The following is an 18,814-nucleotide window of genomic DNA, read 5'->3' as shown; positions in this document are numbered from 1 at the left end:
GCTATGGCACTTGAAGGGGATGTGTTTATGTTAATTTTTTGTTAATAATTGATATAAAATTAAATAAATAAAAATGAACAGCTTATAACCAATAATAATTCCATAGATGGACGTGAAATTTCTATAGTTGGAGATCAAATAAGAAGATTTTGTCCGTATTTTGTTGGCACAAGCATGTTAACATCATTCTTGGAAACCACTTATTCTGCCGTTGAAAAGCGCATTCGAACTAAGTTGGACATATCCAAGACAAGCGAGGTGACCAGTCATTTTAATAGTAAGACATTGTGAAATATGTGAGGACTATCCCTCTGTAAAACTAAGATTAGTTCTCCTTCCTAATATACAGATCAATTGTTATATAGTTTATTCAAGTATTCCTGTGAACCAGACAATTGCAGCAAGAAGTTAATAAGATCCATGCTAAGACTCTGCATTAGGGACCGAGTTGCATTTGAGGCTCTTTTTCAGTTGTGGAGAAAAGATTTGACTGACAAATATTCTTTCTCTTCTCTTATTATTGCACTCAACTTGCCAATTGATTTTTTTTTTAAGTAAATTTGACTTTGGCAGCAATCGCTTGAAATACTTTTAACAAATATGATGTTACCGTATCTGTATTATTTGACCAACAGCTTTAAACTACTGCTGCAAATTTCTTACCACCAAAGCAGCCTATATCACCTTCCTACTATTTATCAAATTCAACTCTAAACCAGGGTCCGTAAAGTAGAGATTAGAGTGTGGCATATTCAATACTTTGATCATATATTTTTCTGGAAGTTGGACGGAAACACGTGGTCATAAACACGTTTTATTTTAAATTAGGGATTCCTAAAGAATCCCTGAGGTCATGGATGCTGCTGCGAGCAAACTATCTCCCTCTTTATAGTGTTCGGAAAAAAAGGTGTCATCCGGAAATTCGGTATACTTACCCAATTTGCGGTGATCTTGATGGGCTGGACCATTTTCTTTTCAGGTGTCAGGGGCTAAAAGAGCTAAGAGGGAGCTTTCTTAGGATGGGTGGTCGTGAGCCCCTTCTTGGAACTTCGAAGTCGACGTCAAAAGTAAATATAGTAGCAGTGGGAAATTTTGTCCGGAAGGGTCTTATTATTCGAAAGTCGAGTGTTAAATTATTTAGTTTGTTTTTTGTTGTATATGTATGTATACGGCCCGAAAAATGGCTTTAAATACATTCATTCATTCATTCATATACCGTACTTGTATTTGGCTAAAATTTAGTTTGTGGTAATCAGTAAGGCATTCTATTAAAAACCATATTTTATTGTATTATCCTTCGTGGATACAAATCCTTCCAGATCTACATCACTATGCAAGCTATGTCCTTGTGCGAGAATCTGACACTGTTTTGTGATTAAAATGCTTACAGTTAGTCCAATGTGGTACTTGAATTTATCAATTTTGTCCAATAAATGTAAGTTATCGTTCCAGAGCACGAGGGAGAGAATCAATGCTCTGTACAATGAAACTTGGGGTCTGTTTCCAATTGAAATTCCTATCAGAAGCGTTAGACATGATTCTGGATTTCGTAAGGATAATTTAAAAGAAAAAACTACAATTATTTAAAATTGAACTACCTTCCAGAAAATCTTCTAATGTGTCTGATACTTAGGACTCAATCTATGCTAGTAAATAGGAGCAGTTGAAAAATATGAATCGGCAAATGTGTTCGGCTATGCAATTTTTTGTCTTTCTGAGGTTGGGTAAACCTGTTCACCCATTCCCTTCCCTGTCCCTTTCTTCTTCATAAATATAGCCTTTTTAAACTAGATTTATGTAATATGGTATTTTCCTTTTCTTTGCTTTACCTATCAGAGTTCAGTGTTCTTGTTTCAACCTGTTGAAAGCAACCCTTACGAACCCAGTCTTAAATTTCTAATATGAAAAGGGGTAGTAGACTATTCCTCTATCCTCTCATGAGTTTGAAAAAGGTGAAAATAAATTTTTGACAATCTCAAACACCCGCCAAATTGTGTTTTAATTACTAAGCTAAAAAAATTTTAAATAATGAATCTGTATAATTGAATTAAACAGCTGTTGTTTAAAGAGGGTAGTAAAAATCTATGTAAACCGTAATCAAAGCATAAAACACTTAACAAAACACTATTTTGACATGTGAAGACATAGGTAAAATGACGGGTCAAATGCTGCTTTCCCACGTTAAACAATCCCGTTATCATTAAATTCATAAATGTTGGAATCAGCAATAGTTTATTGAACTCAAACAGCATTAAGTTAAGTACAGGACGCTAAAAAATCAGACCATTACTTAATTTTTTTTTAGATATACAAATTATTAACTACTGATGCTGGCAATGCGTCTACTTGCTTTTTTGCTTTATTCACACGAATATCTTCGGATGTGTAGGTATATTCAGAGGCCACGTTGGAGTATTTAAGATAGTGTTAAAAAACTTGTTTTATATCACATATGCATTTTTATGGGCGTGGATTGGGGCTATATAAGGCTGAAGGGGAGGCGGGTGTTGAAGTAAGGCTGAATGACTTAAAAGTAATCATTTTCAGTAAATATGACATTGTAGATACAGATATTTTAACTTGAGGTGATAAATTTTCACTTTGAAATATTTTTTTTGCATCTAACTTGGTCAATCCAACGAAATTCATAGTCAATTAAAAGTAAATTGTATAAATAGATTGATTCGATCATCCAGCCAATCCATAAATTTATTTAACTTTTAACGTCAAACTTCGATGTATAGATGTGTATGCAATGTATATGTTTCCGTGAAAGACTGATGTTGAAGAATGTCAACATTCACCGGTAAATGTCCAAAATTCCTTTTTTTTTTCTCCTTTGATTTAGTCAGCTTTGTCAGTTTTATGCACAGCTTAGATACCAATACAGTTATGAAAACTCCTATGTTGCCCATGAGAAGCTTTCGGTGCAGAGCTGTGAACTTGGAGCTTCCTCCAAGCCCGCGCTCCGATGCGTAGATCGTACTACAACACCATAGGCGGGATTACAGTTATGAAAACTCCTATTTTACCCATGAGAAGCTTGAATAGTGTTGTTGAATACGTGCCAGATTCCTGTCTCCAGCCGCTAGCATCGCTACCGCGCACTGTGTCTCAAAAATAAATCGAGTTTTCGTAACTGTATTAGTATTTAAGCTGTGGTTTTATACAAGGTTTTGTGAAGACAGTTTGTGTTAAATTAGATCTGGTTAAGTTAAGTTTTAACCCATTTCTAAGATCTATAACCTAATTTAAACTTACTTTAACTCTACCATCAAACCTTGCATAAGATTGACAAAGCTGACAGAATCCGTTAAATGTGAATATTTACCAGATTTTCAGTCTGTCACTGTACCGTATACACATCGAAATGTACCGAATACACATGACCAAATACACATACACATGGCACATGACACTGTACCGAATACACATGACTTTATTTTTATGCAGAATCTTCTGTTCTTCATTGACGAGTATTGATTTTATTTTATTTTCTAGGTTCTCACTGAGTATAATGTTTGCTTCTCTTCTGTCTTCTGTCTCGTCAACGTTCTCATCTCTTCGAATATACCCTGGTAACATACCTTCTGAAAGACTGTCATTATACCCTGGGCTTACCAGTAAGAAATCAAACTTAGCAACAAAATTGCGAGTTCATGGTCGTCGTAGTGATATTGTCCCAGAAATTGTGCCACTAAAGCTCAGTGATAGCCTGCCGTCTCAAGGCTTGCCAAACAGTAACATAAAGAGAGTTGGATTAGGGTCAAAAGTCACATATCTTAAAAGTAGAACCCCTGGAACAAAAATAAATATTGAGAGGGAAAATGATATAAAATCGAACTATATTGACGATTCTAAGACAAGTGAATATCAGGTCTTAGAAAAGAACGTAAACACAAATAAAATAAGTGAAAAAGACGACAAATTTTATACTGTAGAAAGTGCTAAAAAAACGCAGAAAAGTAAGAAGCAGAAGACGTCAACAGCGTTGTCAAAGTTGCCAAACTCGCCAATATTTTACATCCGTCTTCCGCCAAACCCTTACAATTTTGTTCCTGGTCTTGGATATATTAGAACTCCAAGTGTTGATAAGAATGTTCTCCCAGTTGATTTTAACGCAAACGGACGTCCATCCAGCTTGTTCTCCCTTCGTCGCCCTGCTGACGATTTTCTAAAGCCCAGTGCAACTGTGCTGCCTCCTTTAAGCGCTGAAACTGAATCAGATATAGAAACTACAACTGAATTTGCTACCACTGTCACAGAACCACAACCGACTACAACTACTACTACAAAGCCACCAAAGAAGGTCTTAACAAACTCAAAAATAACTTATATCAAAGGAAATTTCTTGTTTAACGGACGTCCAAATGCAATGTTCACAGTTCATTCACCTTATAAGCCTGATTACTTTCAAATACTTCATAATTTCTTTTATCCTGGTAGAAAAATGCCACAAAAAAGAAGCTAATCCTGCTGCTGTCATAAAGTTCCTTAATTAAAAGAGAATACTCTTTGCTGTTTCATGATTAATTATGCATATGTAATTAGTTCTCATCCGTATTGTATCATAAAAGATTTTTTGTTTGTTTAGCATGTATGAATGTGTGCCATTTTTAGCAATTTGTTGAGTAGGAATTTGCTGTTCACTTAGGAGTGAATTTCCCAAGATGCCACAAGTTTTTTAATAGCTATAATGGATAGTTAAGCTAGCAGTGAATGCAGGGCTTCATAACTGTAATTTTGAGGAGGTAAAATTTAAATGAAAAAAGATTTTGAAAACGTCACAGTCTTATCACCATTAAACATATAGTTCTATTAGTTTAAACGTTCCAAAGTTCTATAGAATTCCATTTGTTACTTAAAGAGGAACCTTTGTATGAAGACTATTTGAAGTAATTTTGATTATTAGTGTTTTATTAAAATTTTATTTGTGTACCATAAGCACGTATCGGTGGGACATTAGCTCTAATTACTTGGCTTGATATGCTCTCTGAAAAAATCACTTTAGTCGTCAGGACACCTGACAATTTAATTAAAATCACATCGAGGTTTGAATCTCATAGATGAAATATTTTTCAAAGCAAGTATATTTTATTATTTTAAAAAAATTTAAATGGATTAACAAAGTTACCATTTGTTGGTTGGTTACCATAACCAAAGCTACCATAACGTTGGAAATTTACCAACGTTACCTTGAGAACCTTTTTTTTGTAAATAAATATATTTTTCTTACTTTTCTATTCAAGATCTTTATAGATTGTGGATGTCAAGTTACAGATAGTATGAAAGTATGAATTTACATAGATAAACAAAGTTTTACTATAGGCTGCTTCCCCTTTTCCTGATGTATGAAAAGAAAATGCCAGAATCCAGGACAAGAAAAAATATATGAAAAAGGTCCAAAAACATGTTAGATTAGAAAAAAAATAGATATGGCTCAGTGTGAAATGTTTGTAATTGTTTAGAAAAGGAACAAAGTAATCTGTCCTAGATTCTGGTATTCTTGTTGATTTTTATCCATCACTGGGGAGGGGGTGACTATAGTCAAAATTTTGTATATCTATCAAAAGTCAAGCCCTCATTTTATCTGAAACCTGACATCCACAACCTATAAAGAGCTTGAAGAGAAAAGTATATTTATTTACCCCCCCCCCCCAAAAAAAGAAGATTTTCATGGGTCGCTGATTTCAATGTTGAGACTTGAGGTACAGTTTCTAAATCTTCACAGTACACAAGAGCACTGGTTCAAAATTAACGAGACCCTGTGGTTACTTTCCTAAAATGGCCGTGAGAAGATATAAACCACCTTCGTCATCTTGATTTATCAGTATGAGAACGGAGCTAATAAATAAGTAAATTGAATTGGATATAATATAATATTTACTGCAAAAAGAGCCACCAGGCCATTTCAACAGACAAAATAATGACGAATTTCCCAATCTGACATGAAATATTCGATCCCACAAAAATAGTTTCTATCTGGCCTTTGTCAGAATAAAAATATGGCTAAGTGACTGAGAATTTGCAATCATAAAATTTTCATTTTTGGTAGATCTGTGGAATCATCAACAAAAGAAGACTTATATAAAACTAGCCCACAATGCCTGAAATATTTCGAAGCATTTCAAGCTTACCCTGAGGAATCCCCCTAACAGAATAAGAGCATCATAACGTTCACTTGCAATTAAACTTGCCACATTTTTATATGGGAAGTTTTAGTATATTTATTGACGAATGTGGATTCTTGTAAGGCTGCGTTCCATAGCGAATAGAGAATATGACTTGAGTTAATGGCTGCCTCCCGGGAAGACTTCATTAACATACATTTTCTTATTTTACTGTCCTAGAGTGGTTGCCCCAATTAAAATATGTCTTACTGTGTTCGACAGTCCAATAAGCTTTAATAGCTTATTATACTGTAGAAAGTTTTGTTAATTTTTCTCATTAGTTATTAATAGATGCTATTATGGACTAGATCGATTTCAGTAATTCAAAACATGGTATGTTTTAAAACATAAATTTAAAATTTCGCTGAAAAAAGTACCTTGTAGTTTTCATCCTCTTTCGTGAGCCAGTTCTTTGTAAAAAGAATGTTTGCATAGGCATCCACGTTGCGACAAAGTGATTTTGGTACCAAAAGCTAAATTTCACTCCCATAAAAGAGGGGAAAAAGAAAATATAATGCACTTGGGAAAAATTTACTGTACCAACACAAAGTGCACCAAAATAAGTTCCTCGTTAGCACACCATATATTTTGTATTGTTTTTTTTTTGTCTTATGTACATATTACGGTTCTTTTACTGGTTTTACTTGCTAGCCGATTCTGTGCAATTTCAAAACAAGTGTCTTTTCAAAAGCCTTTTTTTAGGATATGTTTATTATTTTTACAACTTGAACACATCTACACTTTAATCATTTATTTGCTCGATAATTATGTTTTAAGTGTACATTATTTTCATAGTACATTTTTGTGCTTATTAAGTGAATAGGGAAATCCAAACCAGTTAAAAAAGTGTAACAGCAATCATTAGGATAAATAAACAAGTCGAATCTTTGAAAGTGTCAAAGGGTAACAAATAGATGTGTTTTGGAATTATTAATCCCAGGCAATTGTAGAAAATCATCATTTGAAGATGCTAATTTTGCTGCATTCATTGGTCTATAGGAACTGCTTTTAGTTTTTATCGGAGGTTCTGTGGATCTTTCTCTACTCTCCCATAAACTCTAGCATTTAAAAAAAGGAAGGTACTATAATTTACCTTTAATTATTTACTGGAAGTATATTTTGTTAGAAAACATGAACACAATCCTTGGCAAAAAAGTAAAAAAAAAACCTCCAAAGCTCCTAAGAGGCTTGATTTCTATAACTCTTGCTTTTTCTCGCTTTTATCGCTACGGAACTTTCATTATTAGTTGAAGTGACAAAAAAATCAATTTTTGCGTAAATTAACTGTTTTGTTATTAATATCGAAGTATAAATTTTTTTCGTAAAATTATAGATTGTGATTGCATAAAGTTGTATTGCTATCGCTTAGCGTCGATTATGAAATTGCAGCTGATGTATTTTAATAAAAATACCCGCTAATTATGAGTGAAACATTCTTCAACTATTTGCACTTGGCTTTAGTCACTTTCTTTTGTAACTTTAATTCCCTGAACTTCGATTTATAACTGTATTTTGGGTCAATACTGTCATTGAATGTGACAATGTTATATTCACATTTACAAGGGATGAGGGCAAGGGCTTACGCTAAAATTATCTTACCCAGGCGAAAGACCTCCCTACACCTTTGAATGGCCGCCTTAGACCATCAATTCTGAAGTCTGATAACACCTTTGGCTAGAATAAGTACTGATTTACTGAACAATGTTTATTTTATGATAAATTACACTCCCTATTAAATCATTTAACAGTGTATGATCTAATGACCAAGGTTGCCAACTGTTTGAAGTAAATTGTACCAGTTTTTCGAGTAAAAACGTACCGCGACAGGATAATTTGCACCATCTGAGCCAAAGGTTAAAAATTTTCATTAATAAAAATAAAGTTTTTGACAAACTAAAACTTAAACAGATATCCAAGTAAGAAAGAAGCAAGCAAATACAAATTTACAAGAAAATTTATACTGTACCAAAAAATCTTGGAATGCACAGCATTGTACCAAAGTGCACCAAAAAACGATACGATTGCAATGCGTTGGCAACAGTTCTAATGAAATTGACATCAGAGAATTATGTGACTGTAGACTTGCAGTATTTTGTCAAGTAATTGATGGCACATCGAATCTTACCATAAAAGTTGTTAGCCAAGTTATCCCTTCTGTTTCTAGTTTGTTAAAAAAAAAAAAAAAAACTGATTTTATATTCGCTTGTTCTTTTACACAATAGAAAAGATTTTAGCACACATACTAAATACATTTCGTATCTCGCAATTAATCAGAAATGAGACGTATGTTTGTGACAAGTCTATTATCCCTCACATTTATTAAAGCAATCAATTGATAAAAATTTGTTATACAAAACCACCTCAACATAAAGACTTCAAAGAATCAATCTGTAGCTTTCTAATTATTTTGTGTAAGCTTGCAACATAGAAGGAGAAAATATATATGAAAAGTTTACCGAGCGTCATCTATTTTTATTGTTGATTATATTCAAGGCTTTTCTCTCTGAGATATGCAATTTGCGACAAACCTATTAATGTAATTTGCAGCGAGAGGATAAGATACTCATATTAAAATGGATTCCTTAGTTTCACATCTATTCATTCACTAAGTCAGAGTAATGATGTAATTTAGATTTATTATTGAAAGATGATCTAAACTTGTCTAAAAAAGGAAGTATTCCTTTTTCAGTTATCCTTCTGCCTGTCGCAGATTGATCCTAAAGTATTTCTATTGTCTAAAATTTTGAATTACTTGTATGACACTGAAACTGTTATTTTACATATAAGATGTTGATCGAACAAATTGTTGAAGTCAAAGAAGTAGATTTCTTAGATGGTACTTAGATGGTAATTCAGGGTAACTTAAGCTTGAAAACCTTTTGTTTTGTTTCTAACCTTGATGACTGCTTACCATCGTTTATTCTTAGATGTCGGATACAATTATTGGAGGCAAGACTATTCCTAGATTTGGTGGTGCCCAAGGCCAAATTAATTAAAGCGCCCTCTTCCGACTTAAATATAAGTAAAAAAGCAAAATCAAAGTAAAAAAAAATGGATCAGAGTGGGTAATTCACCAGCATCGCAAACCACGGTGCCCTGGGCAACTGCCCAGTTTACCCTCCGCCCTAGAAACAGCACTGATTAGAGGTCGGTCCGGGGGTTAGACCAAGTAGACTGTCTACATTTACTTGAATGTTTCAATAGATTTATGAAACATTTTTTTATGAACTTGCCTGAAATTAAGATTCTTGACCAACTTTTGATCTTAGGAGAACAATTACTTAGACCGTGTCCGGAATCTCTGCTTTCTTATTTTATCCTGAATGTGTTGTTGGTTTTTTGTTGAATTTTTCATTCGGACTAGGATACTTGGTTGGAAAATCTGACGAATTTTGCTAATATAAAATCTAGTGAAAGCATAGAACCTTCTGCCGGCTTGTGACTTATAGTTTGTTTAGTTTGATAGTACTCACGTCTATCTACAGCCAAGGTACAAATACCGAAGATCGCCATCTAGATTGACAAAAGAAACGCATTTAACTCTCTTTTAAATTTTCATCTGTTATGGCAATGAAGGCATCAAAACTCAGATAAAGTCCTTTGTATTTAAATTGTTTTTTATTGACTGGAAAATTGTCAATACTATGTTAGATATCTCGTGAATATGTTTATATGATACGTCAACATGATTTGACCCTGAATATCGACTATTCCTTGTGCCTTTTTGAAACAATTGCTATTCTATCCCCCCCCCCACCCCACCAATTGGGTCTTTGCACTTTTGTTCAATTCTGTCCAAAATCTGAATTTTTATAAATGTGAAAGATAATAGAATTAATAAAACTTTTTGTTCAAATAACCAAAGCCAGCTACACTTTGTAATACTGCTTTCAAACGGCTATCAAATTACTCCAGAGTACTTCAGTTATCTTGTTTAAGTCAAACTACCCCGTCTAATGACACAAGTCTGATTACAGACAGCTTTTGGATCTATTGCTAAGTTAAATTATAATATATTAAAGAATTCTGGCCTTAAATATTAAGGGAAATAATACACAGCCAAAATATGTATATGGGAAATTTGCCACATTTGCCAAAAAAAATTAATTGTTTTACGTTTTAAAATGCGAAAACAGCTGCTAAGTGTATTTTTGTATCCCTTAAATCAGTTAAGGATGAGGACCCCATCCCTGCACTCCCTTGCTACTGCGATCTGAATCATCAATTGCCCTGATTTCGGGCTATTTAATTAAAAGCAAATGTACATACTTTTACCTTTCGGAGAATCTATATCATCTAAAACTAAACTGCTATTTTGACTTGAGCCTTCCCTAAATGTACCCCCAAAATTTGGGACTTGCTGTTTTCGTTTCTCTCTTGATCTTATTCAAATCTTGATGAATGTGTGGCTTATATATAAGATGTAGAATGAATAATTTTTTTTTTTACATTTAAAACATATTTTTAACGGAGGCCTACTAAAAATAGGCCTTAGATATTTTAAGTCATTTAAATTTATTTTGTTCTTATTTTTATGCAATGAATTTGCTCAGTATGGATATATATTCAAATGTTGTTAAACTTCCGTCGCATATCTAGGTGTCCTTACTGTTTTTCATTTTTTGTTAATTTTATCGAGTTCTATAAGTATTTTTGAAAAATAAATCATTGTTGAATTAACACTTTCTAACCTTTTCTTACTTAATTTTTCTGAGGCAGCGCTCTAGCTTTGTCTATAGAAAAGAACCGTAAGGCTTCAATGGATTATTTATGATTTTTTTTTTTTTCAGAGCCGCTTCATACGGAAGGCGTGGTCGTAAACACTTTGGAGGGGACTCATTCAGTTTAAAAGTAATAATCCTAGTGCACTTATTAAGAGTCAACGTGACTGGAGGGTAACCAGACCCCCTCTCGCCGCCCTTTTACCATAGACACTAAGGGCTCGATTATGATTTAAATGTTTCACAGCATTTTTGATCTCGGAGGCTTTAGACTGTCGTGATACGAGATTGGAAGCCACCTCAGGCGTGGTCAAGGCTGATTGAATCAGGTGAGGGCCTGATTGTGTGACTGCTTCTGTTTTTAGAAGTTTTAAAAAGTGGCTGCTTCTGGCAGGGAGCAGGCATGCATTTTCATCCAGGATGCTACCATCAACAGACAGAGCACGGCTCATAGTGGAAGGCTTCCCTTCACTTAGGGAACAGAGGTTTTGTATTGTGAGTAGGCGTCTCCCTTCCTAGCAGCATCTTCAAAATCACTGGATTTCCTGTCAACAAAGGTCTTTCTATTTTTCTGCAGTAGACTATTACACGTGTCATTGACACTTTTGTAATATGAACTGTTGTTTGATGGGTGGGCCTTATTTTGCAGCTCGATCACGAACGGCCCTTGGGGATATTCAGTGTGTTTCTCAGTATTTTTTCTTTGGGGGAGTTCCATGCCATTTTGGAGTCATCCTGGTCTTGATGGCAGCTATACCAGTTTGAGATATCGAGAGCATACTTTTGCTGTATCGCAGTGGTCGCTAGGCTACTTAGATCAAATTTGAGTCTCCTTTGTCACTCAATGGGTCTGAAGCTAGAGGGTCGGGAACATTTCTTCACACACCCTCCCTGCCAGTGTATGTCACGCTAAGGTGTCCCACTAAAGTGATAATGTCGTGCAATAAGACTCTAAACGGGGTCATTGAGAGCTTTGCATAGAATGGTCCTTCACATCTGCAGTATTCAGCCTAGTGGGAGCATAGCACACAATAAAAGTCTACTTTTCACACTTGTAAGAAAAAAGACTTTGTCGTAGAGTTTAGCACAAGGCCTACGCCGTTTGTCTCTGTTTTTGGGTCACCAGAACCAATCAGGTGAATTCTTTTGTACTGATATCCTCTGACTCCTTTTCGACGAGATGTATTTCTGTGAGTCCAGCCACAGCTACACAGAAGCGTTTTAGTGCAAGAGCAATAATCAGTTCCGCTCCAGGAAAGTTGAGCGCAGCAACGTATCTTGGTAGTATTTTTAGTAAAAACGGTGGGAGTAGTGAAGATGTTATAAGTAGAATAGTTAAGGCTCAGGGTGTTTTTTTTTTCACAGTTAAAAAAAAGTTTGGAAGAATAGGAAGATAACTCTGCAAACCAAGATTAGAATATTGGAAGCTACAGTCATGACAGTGGTCAAATATGGCTCTGAGGCATGGGCGCTCCGAAACCGGATGAAAATTTACTAGATGTTTTCCACAAGAAATCGCCTACGGATTGTTCTGGGTACCCGGCTGACGGACCAAATTTCAAACAGTAGGTTGTACGAAAAACGTGGTTCAATCCCACTTTCTTGGCCTATAATGAAAGAAAGGTAGAGACGGCTAGGCCACGTTTTTGTGGATGAAGGATGGCAGATTGCACAAGATTCTCCTTTTTGTCCAAACGTCTGGGGCTACACAGAAAGCAGGTCGTCCTACTCTGGGGTGGGAGGATGTCATAAATAAAGATTTAAAGGATATGGGAACATCCTGGGAGGTTGTAAAGAGGGAAGCCTTGCATAGATTAGGTTGGAGGAGGAGCCTGCGTAGCTGTGTTGGCCTCAGGGGGCTTGGTGCTGCAGTGAGTTATTAGTAGTAGTAGTAGTAGTAGCATAATCGTGCGGGACGCAAGATTTTAGCGGAAAGGTGATCGATAAGACTTGAAAGCGTTTGTAATTCCATCAACAATTTTATTTTGTGTTTTGATTGGTTTCTATGTGCCCAAAGGGACGGGTCTTGGCCCAGCTTTTGAAATACCAAAAGTTTAAAAATCTTGTTTGCAATTTTTAATGCATTTTAAATACTTTAATAGTAAAAATTTACATGTTATGAAGGAGAGAGGAACTCGGGTATCTTGTTTCATAGCTTAGCTTTGTACTCGCTTCTACTGGGTTTTTATAGGAGTTTGCAGTTTTATGGTGGGGGAGGCACTGATGACCCTATGTTCCTAGTTGCTCCTTTGTTCCAGTTGGTGCTGAGTCGAAGAGCGTGAGTGCAAGGAAGTTTTACGGTTTTGTGAGATTGGAGATGTGTTTGGGTTTTGGGAGAGCTAGGTTATTTGAGACCCCTTTCGAACAGCAAATTTCGAAATTCTATTAAGTGAAATCCTCTTAAACGAAAACAAGAAAAAATTTAATGTGTAAGTGGAGATGGAACAGATCCATCGGTCAAAATTGCTGAGAAGATTGACGAGAACAGAAGGGACTATTATTTAAGGGAAAACTCAGCTGATCTTGGAAAATGCCTTATATTCTGATCCAACTTTCCTGCTATTACACAGCTGCTTAACGCTGCAAGCGTTAAGAAATAGAAATACTTTCCCGAGAACTTCCATAAGCCGAGCCGAGTATAAGAAGTAATACAAATTGTACTTAGAAAGATCAATTGTTCATATCAAGAAAAGCCATCATTTTGGAAGATTAAATAAAAAACAAGTTTTTTCGTCTGAAAACAATGGGCAACATTAAAAATTAAAAAGAAAAGAGATTATATTTGGGGGAGTTTCCTGTGGGGGTTAAAGGATTTCACAAGGAAAGGATTTTCTGTGGGGAGAAAATTTTGTGGGACGAGTTTTCCAGGGGAAATTTTAAACGTGGGAGGTGGGATTTCCCGGCATGTTAAAAACGGTCAGAAATTAAATAAAGAACCGATTTGAATTAAAATCGAATAGTTATGGGCATCAAGCCATGGCTAACTGTAGAAAAAGCCAAGACAGATAGTCCGATTGAGTGAGAGGCATATGTGGCATTAACCCCCTTATTAGGATTGCATAAAAATGATGTTAGTTCATTTGTTAATAGATAAGTCTATCTATTATCCATCCATGCGTCATTCCTAGGAATATTTCATTCCAGGTGCACTCGAAAAGACTAAGAGTATTAAGGAAAAACTTAAGGAAACGTTGAGAGGCATGCTAAACTAAATCAAAAGATACTATGTGCCTTCAGTTTATCAAGGAGTGGTATCTGTAATATCTCAAGAACGGCTGAGGATATTAAGTTCAAACTTTCAAGGAATGTTTAGGAAGATGTTAAAAAGTGGTTTGAGGGCAACTAGTCCTTCTCCCAACCGCTCTCCCCTTAAAGAGACCTGACCAAAACTTTAGAACAGTCATGCTGCTAAAAATAGCCAAAAAGTCAAAAAACTATAACTCAGAGGAAGACACAGCCCCCCACAACCCCTGGGGCAAGTGCTGTAAGTTATATGAGTTGGACATTGCTTATATGTAAAGTTGGTTATTTGGAAAAAGGAGTTTGTTTGATCTTGAGCAAAAATATAATGATAATAGAAATTAAATGAATTGAACTAAATCTTACGGTTTATACATAATGATAGCTATATATAAATTTTGCAGATTGGTTATATGGATCACGATAAAACTACTGCTTAACCATGACTAAGTATCATACAAAGGAAAAACTAATTCAGCTTTTTCTTAGCTAGATATAGTAAAGAACAAACCGCTATTACAACCAACATTATTATATAGTTTTACGATACCATCATGATTGGTTTTAAACTACGATTATGACGTCATTCATTGTCTTGTATACCAAGATGCAGTTTTTTTTTACCACAAAATTATTTTATTGCATATATACTATTTTTTCAACTAAAACAGCGAATAGACATGGCAATTTCCTTTGAAATGAGCCCTTAAACAGCTCTATGATTTTCCAGAGCCCACTAGTAGTGAAGAAAACAAAAAAGAAGGAAGCACACTAGTGCTACCTATGCAAAAAAATGATTTTCCTTTTTGTTCAAGCTGTGGGACTTTATGTCCCCTGTAAGAGTTTTTGGCCAAGGCACTCCCAATTATAGGTTTTTCATTTCGATTCAGTGAAATTTTTAGAGGTTTCGGGCTGTTTTTCCAGATGTCTCATAAATGCGTTTTCAAAACAAGCTTTTATTATTACGAATAATATAGAACTCCTAAGTCAGCTAGAAATGGCAATTTTTCACTTGTCATTTTTTTAAAGCTTTTGTTAACATTTGGCTATTATGGGCCATAGTTCCTTCCTTACTAGGTTACAGGGGTTTTTCAAAAGTCTCACAAATGTATTTTCAAATTAACCTTTTATTATTACGAATTATTTATTTATAATTCCTGAGTCAGCTAGAAATGGCAATTTTTTTCTCTTGCCATATATTCTTTTCAAAGCTTTTGTTAATATTGGGCTATTATGGGCCATAGTTCCTTCCTTACTAGGTTGCAGCGGTTGCTGCAACCACGAAAGGCTAAGGGTATTTATGTAGAATTCTTAGAAAATTTTTAGAGGGATGTCAAACATAATAAAAGCCCTACTGTGACTTCATCTGAGAAAATGACTGCTCGTGAATGTGTCAGCAACTACTCTTACTTGCAATTATTTTCAGGGATATTTCAGGGGGATATTTCAGGGGAAACACAACGAAAGCAAGGTATGTTTCAAATAAAACCCAATATTTCTGACTACTTTCAGAAATTTTGAGGGAAACATTGAAAAAAATCAAGGAACACTATTTGAAAAATAGTTGTCGAAAGGCCGTATCAGTAATACCTCAGCGATGACTTAGGCATTAACCATATTCAGGTGGTTGCTGTAAAATGATCTGTGGGCAGTGAGATCCTCCTCCATTTATCCTCTTTGGAAGCCCCCTTCCCAGCACTGATCAAAATTTTGAAAAAACATTTGTTTAAAATACTCAGATGGTCTAATAACTATACCTCCAAAGCCTATCAGTTCTTTGAGCCATTTTAAGGTAATTGGAGATTCCAAATAAAAACTTTTCAGAGATTTTTGACTGACCATGTTCACAGAGCTTGTAGGCAATTAGAAAAATGAGATTATTTCAATTATGTGAGCTTTTTCTGTTGTGAAAACTCATTGGAATTACAATAAGGATGACCGAGATTTTTGGGCTGACTCATGACAGGCAATGTCCGCTGGACTTCAAGGCAAAACGAAGAACTGAAGTCAAATTGCCTTGCAGGCGAACAAGCGACTTAAGCCTAATATTGATATTTTTTATTATGAAAGATAGTCAGGATCTTTTATCAGAAGACTAATCCAGTTATTGTGAATTTTGAACTATTAAGCTCTGAGACATAATTACAAAATATTGTGATGCCGGAAACAAGCCAGGTTTTATGATTTTGCTACTCCCAAATTTCCTTCTGACTGATCACTGTGACCGAACTAGTATGACAGGACGCTTTTTATTGGGTTAAACATAAATACAAACAACATTTGAATGTGTATAGGTCTTCAAAAAATGTATTTAATTGGCAAATAAATATATACACGTATTGACATAAATAAAATTTAAATAAAAGCTCACGGATAATAAACTAAGAAAATATCATTAAGCCTTATAAGCTAAATATCCCTTGACCATTCCCCCGAACAATGTTTTACTGCACTTTTAGTACCTAAAATATTTTCCATAAAATTTAGGCTTGAATTTGTTCGGTATAAAGTAAATACTCGAAGCTTTGCCATTATTATAAAACTGTTTTCTCAAAAGGGTTCTCTTTTTGTCTTCATAAGCTGGTCTTCTGACTTCTGCTATATTTGGTACTGATGTCGATTCAGTAGTTGTTGTTGTTGTCGTTGATTCCGCAGTAATGAACTTATGCTTCTTCTTAGTGATCATCTCAAATGGTAATGGTGTTGTTTTTAAGAGTGGGAGGTTCCAATGGTATACTTGCTTCGGTTTCCCATTTGACGAAAAGCTCAAACCTATTTTATTTAATGTTCTTTTTTTGGTGTAGCTGGAATCAAATTCATTGAAATCATTATAAAAATATGGCTGTGGGGGAAGCCTTAAATAGTAAATGGTTGATTCGCCTTCTTTTTTAGTCTGACTTATTTGAGGTCGCTGATCACCAATGTGTCGCCCAACACTCATTCGCTGAAGAATCTGACCTCCTTTTATATACTTTTTCTTTTTCAATGCTGCATCACAGCCAACAGTACTAAGTAGTAATGCAACGGTGAGTATTCTCTTCACTGGGATTCTAGAACGAAAAAAAACTATGAAAACCCTTGGAGTGACGAACTGCATGTAAGGAGTGACTTTTGCTACTAGTACTAAAAAAAGTTATAATTACAATATAAACATCAAGATAATTCGTTTTTTTGGTTATTCAAAACATGTAAAATGGAAAAGGTTTAAAATTAACCTCCAAAAGTTACAAGCCTAACTGAGACAATTAGCATAATTTTCGAAGAAGGTGTACAAATAAATCTATAGACACAAATTATCTATCGGGTTTCACCAGATACCTCACTTCAACATAATTGGAAACGTCAAGAGCCATCCGATCTGATGGTTTGTCTTCCTAATGGTTGACAATATCAAATAAAATTTCACGGACGGAGCGTTATTCAACCCAAGCGCAGCCGGTGTCGAATCCAATTCAATGATATCGCGCGATATGAACGAGTGGTTGAGTTTTGTTAGATAGCCAATGAAATTGAGAATCACTTCGTCCCATGTATATTGCAGTGAGATATCTATGTAAGCATCAATAATATTTGTAATAAACGAGAATGATCCTTATGATTTTTGGAAAATAAAAGTCAGAATATTAGAAGACCCTTTTGCAGATGTTTCAAGTAGTGGTGGGACAATACGTCCGGGGGACACACCCTTATTTAGGCTCTAAAGATTGTCTATACTACTGTACTTACAGCATGAGGCTTTAACGATATGGACAATAATACCATGGTAATTTCATTAGCATAACCGTATTAGTACAAAATTTAAATAACCGGTTTACCTAACAACCAGATCCGGTGAATGGCCTGCATATTTCTGTCAGGACCTGACTAACATATATCCGACCTTCATGGAATAAGAGGAATAATCAGCTATTATGATACTTAATATTCAGAAATTTTCTAACAGTTATATGAATAAATTTTTATTTGGGCTGACTGAATCTGGTCTTATCACGCACTTGGGTATAGTAAACCAGCAAAGTTATGCTCCCCAATAAATCAATTGCTTTGGCATTTTTTCAAAGGGAGCTTATTGTCATCCATGTCCTACCACCAAGGGCCCCAGTGCTCCTTCCCCAACTTTTTGCCCCCACACAAGAAAACGAAAAATAAAAAAAATTAAAATGAAAAAATAAGGGAAAATAAAAATTAATTTTGAATGTCTTGCTTAGCATTGGGCTATGCTTAAATTCGAAATTAATAAAGTTGTATATATTCCAAGCGTTATACGACAGCCCTATGAGGAAAAATGACACAATAAAGCCTTTTTGAAAATGATTGCTTAGAATTGGGGTATGCATTTAGTCGAAATTACTAAAGTTGTATTTTTTAAGTGATAATTAGACAGCCCCATGAGGGAAATGATACAATAAAACATTTTGAAAATTGTTACATAGCATTGGAGTATGGATTTAGTCAATATTAATAAGCTCGTATTTATTTTAAGTTATGATTAGACAGCCCCGTAAGGGAAATGATGCAATAAAGCCTTTCGAAATTGACTGCTTAGAGTTGGGCTATGCATAAAGTCAAAATTAATAAAATCGTATATGTTTTAAGCCGTGATGCGACAGTCCTATAAGAGAATTGATAAAATAAAGCCTACTGAAAAGTATTGTTTAGTATTGGGGTATCTCTGGGTGTGCA

At 35.0% G+C, this 18,814-nt stretch overlaps 1 protein-coding gene and 1 long non-coding RNA gene across 4 annotated transcripts in view; one reads left to right on the top strand and one right to left on the bottom strand.

The window, feature by feature from the left end:
* The window catches only part of LOC136026140 (uncharacterized), a 76,653-nt gene extending 65,803 nt beyond the window's left edge, over positions 1-10,850 (top strand). For all 3 annotated transcript variants that reach the window (XM_065702442.1, XM_065702440.1, XM_065702443.1), the window contains exon 2: positions 3,502-10,850. In XM_065702442.1, the coding sequence (XP_065558514.1) occupies positions 3,502-4,471 (970 nt within the window). In that variant the 3' untranslated portion in view covers positions 4,472-10,850. The remainder of the gene's footprint in view (positions 1-3,501) is intronic.
* Positions 10,851-16,364: 5,514 nt separating this feature from the next.
* Positions 16,365-18,814, bottom strand: part of LOC136026141 (uncharacterized) — a 34,584-nt gene continuing 32,134 nt past the window's right edge. Inside the window, exon 2 of the long non-coding RNA XR_010617212.1 lies at positions 16,365-17,181. This is a non-coding gene — a long non-coding RNA (uncharacterized LOC136026141). The remainder of the gene's footprint in view (positions 17,182-18,814) is intronic.

The sequence above is a fragment of the Artemia franciscana genome, chromosome 4 (genome assembly GCF_032884065.1).
Source record: "Artemia franciscana chromosome 4, ASM3288406v1, whole genome shotgun sequence".
NCBI classification, from domain to species: domain Eukaryota; kingdom Metazoa; phylum Arthropoda; class Branchiopoda; order Anostraca; family Artemiidae; genus Artemia; species Artemia franciscana.
The sequence above is the reverse complement of the archived record's forward strand: the minus strand, read 5'-3'. Positions and strand labels throughout refer to the sequence as shown.